The sequence below is a fragment of the Rhinopithecus bieti genome, unplaced genomic scaffold (genome assembly GCF_001698545.2).
Source record: "Rhinopithecus bieti isolate Rb0 unplaced genomic scaffold, ASM169854v2 scaffold_67983, whole genome shotgun sequence".
Taxonomy (NCBI): domain Eukaryota; kingdom Metazoa; phylum Chordata; class Mammalia; order Primates; family Cercopithecidae; genus Rhinopithecus; species Rhinopithecus bieti.
The window spans coordinates 125,422-134,039 of record NW_016825868.1 but is presented as its reverse complement, the minus strand read 5'-3'; the positions used below and the strand labels follow the sequence as shown (position 1 = coordinate 134,039).

At 39.7% G+C, this 8,618-nt stretch overlaps 1 protein-coding gene across 5 annotated transcripts in view; it reads left to right on the top strand.

Annotated features, from left to right (window-relative positions):
• LOC108522764 (zinc finger protein 420) overlaps window positions 1-8,618 on the top strand; it is a 92,007-nt gene that overhangs the window by 65,997 nt on the left and 17,392 nt on the right. For 3 of the 5 annotated variants that reach the window (XM_017863186.1, XM_017863185.1, XM_017863184.1), the window contains exon 4: window positions 986-1,112. In XM_017863186.1, coding sequence (XP_017718675.1) covers window positions 986-1,112 — 127 coding nt within the window. Of the gene's footprint in view, window positions 1-985; window positions 1,113-7,804; window positions 7,890-8,618 lie in introns of all 5 variants that reach the window. The other 2 variants (XR_001883593.1, XM_017863187.1) reach the window with 1 other exon arrangement.

Here is an 8,618-nt window from a genome sequence, read left to right as displayed (position 1 = left end):
TTTACAGGAAAATTTTCCCAGTTATTTTGTTTATTCCTTACATAGTGAAGAAAGAAACTTACATTTATTTTGAATGTATGATACACAATATATATATTGTATAGAATGCTTGTGTATGCTATTTCTTTTAATTGGGACATAGCATTTACTTTATTCCCAGACTTATCTGTAAAGTAAGATGTTCTATATGCAGAAAATACGTATAGCAGGTCAGGAGCAGTGGCTCACACCTATAATCCCAGCACTTTGGGAGGCCTAAGCAGGAGGGTCCCTTAAGGCCAGAATTCAAGACTAGCCTGGGCAAAGTAACAAGACCCCTGTCCCTACAAAAAAAATTTGAAAATTATCAGGGCACAGTGGTATGTACTGTGGTCTCAACTACTCAGGAGACTGAGACAGGATCACTTAAGCCCAGGAGTTCGAGGCTGCAGTGAGCTATGATGGCGCCACTGCACTCCAGCCTGGGTGACAGAGTGAGACCCTGTCTCCAAAACAACAATAACAACAACAAAACTATAGCGATAGGAATAATCAGGAACATACTTGTACTTTTCAGCCCGTGTGCTGTGTTGCTTCCTTTGTGGAGGGGTCCCCTTCATCTCCCTCTCCATTGAAAAAGTATTTTTTTTTGGCCGGCCACGGTGGCTCACGCCTGTAATCCTAGCACTTTGGGTGGCCGAGGCGGGTGAATCACAAAGTCAGGAGTTCGAGACTAGCCTAACCAAGATGATGAAACCTCGTCTCTACTAAAAATACAAAAATTAGCTGGGTGCAGTGGCAGGTGCCTGTAATCCCAGCTACTCAGGAGGCTGAGGCAGGAGAATTGCTTGAATCTGGGAGGTGGAGGTTGCAGTGAGCCAGGATTGTGCCACTGCACTCTAGCCTGGGTGACAGAGCAAGACTCCATCTCAAAAAAAAAAAAAAAAAAAAAAAAGAAAAAGCATTTTTTTAATTTCCAAAACTAACATTTTGTTTGTTGTTTCAGAAATTAGTGATGTTCAGGGATGTTGCCATTGACTTTTCTCAGGAAGAGTGGGAATGCCTGGACTCCGCTCAGAGAGATTTGTATAGAGATGTGATGTTGGAGAACTACAGCAACTTGGTATCACTAGGTAAGGAATCTGGCCTTCATGTTTCAGGATCTACCTTTGGAATGGCTGCTTTCTCTGCTGTTATTTCCAGGTTCTTTTTTAAGTAATTAACTGAATTTCTTATTCTTTTCAAAGGAGGAGTTTGAAATTACTGGAAGTAGACATGGTTTCTCAGGGCACCTTTATCTTTTCCATTCTTCAGAAAGCCTTACTACTGCCTTCTGATACCATCTTTCTGCCATCTTCCTTGATGATCGAAGGGCTAGATTTGAAGTTTGGGATACTTGGAATATTGGCAGATAAAACAGCTTATACATGGTTACAGTTTAGATCTGCTAAATGAGCTCTAAATAATTAACAGGCCCAGTCACAGATTAAAAAAATAGATGCGGAGATGTATGTTTTTTCTGATAAAAGAGTTTGCATCATTTGTATAGTGATAGAGTGGATCAGTGCATTTCACCAACAACTCAAACACAACCCATTAATTAGAACAAACACATTGTCTTATATGTTCTTGGTAGTTGAATATTACATATTAAGAACTTTGGGCTGGGCGTGATGGCTCATGCCTATAATCCTAGCACTTCAGGAGGCCAAGGTGGGTAGATCACAAGGTCAGGAGTTCAAGACCAGCCTGGCCAACATAGCGAAACCCCATCTCTACTAAAAATACAGAAATTTAGCTGGGCGTGCTGGTGTGTGCTTGTAATCCCAGTTACTCGGGAGACTGAGGGAGGAGAATCACTTGAACCCGTGATGGAGGTTGCAGTGAGCTGAGATCATGTCACTGTCCTGTAGCTTGAGTGACAGAGCGAGACTCCATCTCAAAAAAAAAAAAAAGAACTTTGCATTGGACATTGAATGTGACTATGCTAGAATCATCTTTTACTGGAAAATAGTTGAGGGGAAACTTGTGATTGTCTAAGAAACTTTGTTGTTTTCTTCTGTAGTATTCTTAAATGAAACAAAATCCATATCAATTACAACTTTAATAAGTGATTTTCCAACCTAGATGATCACTTTATTCCTTGTGGTGGAATAAACTGTTTCATGACTCTTCCTTCCTTTCTCCTCTGAAGCATTTAGGAAGTTATTGATTAATACGTGTCCCTAGAGGACCCAAGTTGTGTGGGAAAAAAAAAAACCTGTGACTTGAGGAGAAAAGCAAGGGTTTTTCAGCATGATCTTCCTAAAGACTCTTACCTAATTTCTACTACCTCCTTTCCCATTGGTCTTTTATCATAATTCTTCCCACTTTCAAAAGAGGGAATGGTTGGCCAGGCGCAGTGGCTCCCGTCTATAATCCCAGCACTTTGGGAGGCCAAGGCGGGCAGATCACCTGAGGTCGGGAGTTCAAGACTGGCCTGACCAACATGGAGAAACCCCATCTCTAGTAAAAATACAAAAACTTAGCCGGCCATGGTGGCACATGCCTGTTAATCCCAGCTACTCAGGGGGCTGAGGCAGGAGAATCCCTTGAACCTGGGAGGTGGAGGTTGTGGTAAGCCGAAATCATACCATTGCACTCCAGCCTGGGCCATAAGAGCAAAACACAGTCTCAAATAAATAAATAAAACAAAACAAAAGAGGGAATGGTTCTTCCTCTTCCCCAATGACAACACTTTTATGTCAACTTGGGAGTCAATTCCTTTCCAGATTGTTTCTTTGAATTTAGACTTACTGTCTTTATTCTTTTTTTTTTTTTTTGAGACGGAGTCTTGCTCTGTCGCCCAGGCTGGAGTGCAGTGGCCGGATCTCAGCTCACTGCAAGCTCCGCCTCCCGGGTTCACGCTATTCTCCTGCCTCAGCCTCCGGAGTAGCTGGGACTACAGGCGCCCGCCACCTCGCCCGGCTAGTTTTTTTGTATTTTTTAGTAGAGACGGGGTTTCACCGTGTTAGCCAGGATGGTCTCGATCTCCTGACCTCGTGATCCGCCCGTCTCGGCCTCCCAAAGTGCTGGGATTACAAAGGCTTGAGCCACCGCGCCCGGCCTGTCTTTATTCTTTCAATATATTGTTCATTTATCCAAAATATATCTATTGAAGGCTTATTCTCTGCCAAGGACTGTAGTAGCCATTGGGGAAATAATGGTCTAGTAAAGGTTCTTACTCTGCTGAAACACTTCCTTGTGGGAGAAATACAAAATACATGAGGAAACAAAATTCTATGTATATGTGTATGTATGTATATACATATGTATACATGTATTTAATAAATATCAATATAACAACAGGTAGTGATAAGCAGTACAAATAAAGGTAAAGAAAGGTAGGCAAGTAAAGAATAATGAGGGGTTGGAATGGCCTATTTTAGATTGGTAGATTTTGGAAAATCCTCTCTGAAGAGGTCATATTTGAACAAAAACTTGACTAAAGGGCATGAGTCAAGCCAGTATCTGAGAGAACAGTGTAAAGGCATTGGAGTGGGTATTAACTTCGTAGGAGGAACAGAGAAACATTATGTCCAGAGAAAAGTGAATACTAGAATAATAAAGATGGTTAGGCGATGGAAAAAAAAGGACTGAAATTTTATTCTCTAAGGTGGTGCTTTCTGAATCCCATTTAAAGCAACTGCAAATCTCCAGAGGAAAGTAAGAGGCCTTTAGAATTCTCATAAGTTAAGATCAACAAAAGGTGAGCTCATAAAGGTCATCAAACCCACAGGGAAATGGGTCACAGATGAGTGATAGGTAATCTGAAGAAACAACATATTACATGGCAAAAATCTTTACATAGTAGGATGATTAGATGCAGCTATAAGCTCTTGGTGATAGTTTAAAGAAATAAAGAAATTAAACCACAAAAATGATGACTAATAGATTTTCATAAAGGGACAGATTTGAAAGGAAACCAAATAATTTCTAAAGGTTCTATTTAGTTCTTTTTAAAAATAATCATTAAAAGATTGACAAATTTGGCTACATGAAAATTACTCTCTTCATCAAAAGACGTTATAAAGACAGTAAAAGACAAGCCATGAATTGGGTGGAGATACTTGCACTGCATATTAGACAACAATGAAATTAGTATCAGAATAGAAAAAGCTTTTACAGATTGATAAGAACAAGATAAATAACAATACTGAAAAATTTGGTAAAAGGTATCTATTGGCAGTTCAAAGGGAAAAAAATGCAAATTAGGCTGGGCGTGCTGGCTCATGCCTATAATTCCAGCACTTTGGGAGGCTGAGGCGGGTGGATCACTTGAGGCCAGTTGGAGACCAGCCTGGCCAACATGGGAAAGCCCCGTCTCTACTAAAATTACAAAAATTAGCTGGGCATGGTGGCAGGTGCTTACAATCCCAGCTACTCAGGAGGCTAAGGCAGGAGAATCACTTGAACCTAGGAGGTAGAGGTTGCAGTGACCTGAGATTATGCCACTGCACTCCAGCCTGGGTGACAGAGGGAGACTATCTCAAAAAAAAAAAAAAAAAAAACAAAACCACAATGATATAATTATTGCACATGCTGTAAATTGGCAAAAATTAAGATGCTTGACAGTACCAGGCATTCTCAAGATTTGGAGGCAGAAGTGTACTATATCTTGATATTCACAATAGCCACAAAGTGGCAACAACCCAAATGTCCATCAACGAATGGATGAATAAAATTTGCTATTTTCTTACAATGAAATATTATTCAGCAATAAAAAGGAATGAAGTTCTGATCCATGCTTTAACACAGATGAACCTTGGAAACATGCTATAAAGAAATACCTGAGGCTGGTTAATTTATAATGAAGAGAGATTTACTTAGCTCATGCTTCTGGAGACTGTACGAGCGTAGCACTAGCATCTGCTTGGCTTCCGGTGAGGCCCAGGAAGCTTTCAGTCATGGTGGAAGGGAAGGGGAGTCGGTGCATTACATGGCAAGACAGAGGAGGAAGTTCCAGGCTCTTTTAAACAACCAGATCTCGCGCGAACTCATAGCGTAAGAACTCACAACAGAGTCTTACTCTGTCACCCAGGCTAGAGTGCAATGGCCCAGTCTCTGCTTACTGCAACCTCCTTCTCCTAGGCTCAAGTAATTCTCCTGCCTTAGCTTCCCGAGCAGCTGGGATTACAGGTACCTGCCACCACACCCAGCTAATTTTTGTATTTTCAATAGAGATGGTATTTCAACATGTTGGCCAGACTGGTCTCAAACTCCTCACCTCATGATCCGCCCACCTTTGCTTCCCAAAATGCTGAGACTACAGGTGTGAGCCACCACACCCGGCCAAGAACTCACTCTTTACCACAAAGATGGCACCAAGCTATTCATGAGGGATCCATCCCCATGATCCAAACACCTCCCACCAAGCCCCACCTCTGACACTGGGGATTACGTTCAACATTAGATTACATCAACATGAGATTTGGAGAAAAAAACATCCAAACTATATCCCATGCCAAGTGAAAGAAGCTAGATACAAACACTGCATATTATATGATTGTATTTATATGAAGTGTCCTCAATAAGCAAATCTATACTGACAGAAAGTAGGTTACTAGTTACCCAGCACTGGGGATGGGGAAGAGGTAGAACGGATGGAGAATGGGGAGTGGGGAAATGAGAAGTAACTGCTAATGAGCACAGACAGCATTTCTTTTGGGGGTGAAAAATGTTTAAAAATTAGATTGTTGTGATTGTTGCACACTCAGTGGGTATACTAAAAGCCATTGAATTGTGCAGAAATAATATGGAAATGGTTGCCAAACTTGTGTGTACTTTAGAAATAGCTATGGTCTTTTAAAAAATTTCACAGCCCAAGCCACACCCCAGACTAATTAAATAATAATCTCTAGGCATGGTACACAAGTATCATTGTTTTTTGAAATTCTCTAGGTTTTTCAAATGTTTAGCCATGTTTAATAACCACTGCACTGTGGTATTATCTGAGAACTTTTTTAATTGAATGTTCACTCCATTTAATTTATTACCAATATTCTTGGATTTATTGATCCCCTATTTTATGCTTTTCATTTCCTCTTTTTATCTTATGGGCTTAAAAAAATTTCTCCCTCCTTAATCAGGGTGGACACAATCCTGTTTTGGTTTTTTTGCAACTCCATTTCCCCCTTGTTTTGTTTGGAAAACATACAATATTTATATATTTTGAAAGTTATCTTTAAATTTTATCATGTGTACTTAATTCCTTTTAATACCCATGATATTTTGTAGTTTTTATTCATTGTAATTGCATCTGAAAAATTATATATTCAATGGACATTATATATTTCGATGGATACTAAAATGCATTTATTCAGTCTATATACAATATTTGGTTTGCATATTGCTTTGCAATAAACTTGCTCTATCTCCACCTCTGGGATTTCAAGGCCAGCAAGTTGAAAAACATACATATCAATAATAGTATCTACCGTGAAATAAATTGGTAACCATTGTGGCAATTAGTTGAGGTTCTAAGGAGAGATAATTGACAACTCTATGTCAAATATATATTTTATTGTCACAGAATTCTTATCAGAAGTATACCAGCAAAGTATACCTATTATAAACTTTATCAATAGTGGCTACTATGACTTAGAAATATCGTTGTTGAGGCCAGGCACAGTGGCTCACGCCTCTAATCCCGGCACTTTGGGAGGCTGAGGCAGGCAGATCACGAGGTCAAGAGATCAAGACCATCCTGGCCAACATGATGAAACCCCATCTCTACTAAATACACAAAAATTAGTTGGGTGTGGTGGTGCATGCCTGTAATCCCAGCTACTTAGGAGACTGAAGCAGGAGAATAGCTTGAACCTGGGAGGCAGAGGTTGCAGTGAGCTGAGATTGCGCCACTGCACTCCAGTCTGGCGACAGAGCAAGACTGTGTCTCAAAAATAAAAATAAAAAAAAAAAGGAAAGAAATATCTTTGTTGATTTGTAGATGAAAAACAGGAGAGCATTTCTGCCATTGCCGGTGAATTTAAATATTTTGGGGGTATTTCTGCCTGTTTTGGTACTTCAGTTATCATTATTGTTTGTGTTACTTGACAAATACATATGTAATTTAGCGAAGTCTAAAATTCATGTCTAACTTTCCTTAAGATAATGTAAAGGATATTGGAATGCTTTAACTTTGATCTATTTCTCCAGTCTGGTACTGTTATCTGATATTTTAGTTCTGTTCTTTTTTTAACCTACAAAATGGGCGTTATTTTTGTTTCATAATGACAATGTTTGCTTGTGGATTGTTGACGTAATTATTTTTTATTTGTATGCTATTCCTCTTTCATTATACCTTCCTTCTGGGATATTTTATTTATTATGAAATATATTAGGGAAGGCTTACTGGTTTTGTTTTGTTTTGATATGGAGTCTTGCTCTTGTTGCCCAGGCTGTAGTGCAGTGGCGTGATCTCAGCTCACTGCAACCTCCGCTTCCTGGGTTCAAGCAATTCTCCTACCTCAGCCTCCCCACTAGCTGGGATTACAGGCGCCCGCCACCACACCCAGCTAATTTTTTTATTTTTGGTAGAGAGTGGGTTTCACTATGTTGACCAGGCTGGTCTCAAATTCCTGACCTCAGGTGATCCACCCACCTCCACCTCCCAAAGTGCTGGGATTACAGGTGTGAGCCACCACCCCTGGACTGTCTTATTGTTAATAAATGCTATAAGTGTTTATTTTTGTTGTTGTTGCAAAATAACCTTGTTTCACTGTCATTCTTGCCTGATGATTTAACTAGGTATAAAATTCTATACTGACAATTATTTTTTTCTCAGCACTCTGAAGATATTATTCCACTGTCTTCTGGCTTCTATTGTTGCTCTTGAGAAGTCTGCCATCTGTTTCATTGTTATTCCTTTTGTAAGTAATCTGTATTTTCTCTGGCTGCTTTTAAGATTTTTTTCTTTAAGATTTAAACGTAATTGGTTATATTGTTTCACTTCTAGATGTTTGACATTCTCCCTCTCCCAGGTCTTTTGTTTTTAACTGGTCCCTTTCTCGTGGTTTTTATCTTATACTTTCATATATTTCCAGCACTTATGTGTCATACAATCCCAATTTCTGGGAAACAGATCTAATTTTGCTGTTTCTTGTATCCATGGGGACTCTTGTGTAATGATGAATCATCCATAGCACTTTTTTTCTCTTTTTCTTTGAGAGTCCAGGCCAAGACTGAGAAGTCCCTTGTCATTTTCCTTTAAGGTTTGATGGATTTGCTTTTCTTTCTCTGAACTTTATGCCTTGAATATTTCCAATTTTGTAAAGAGGTTAATTTGTAATCCCTGCTCTTTTGTTGAGGAAAGGTCTTGTCTGTTGAATTTTTTCAGACCATTAAGATACAAACATTTAGGTAATTAAAATCAACAAATATCCCAAGGGTAACTGTAACTTGAGAGCATATTTACCCCCTCTGCTTTCTGGTTCCTACTTCATTGTAGCACCCTTGGATCTTCTTTACTTTCTTTTATGCTTCACATACTTTTAAAAGGACATTTGTCGGCCGGGCGCGGTGGCTCAAGCCTGTAATCCCAGCACTTTGGGAGGCCGAGACGGGCGGATCACGAGGTCAGGAGATCAAGACCATCCTGG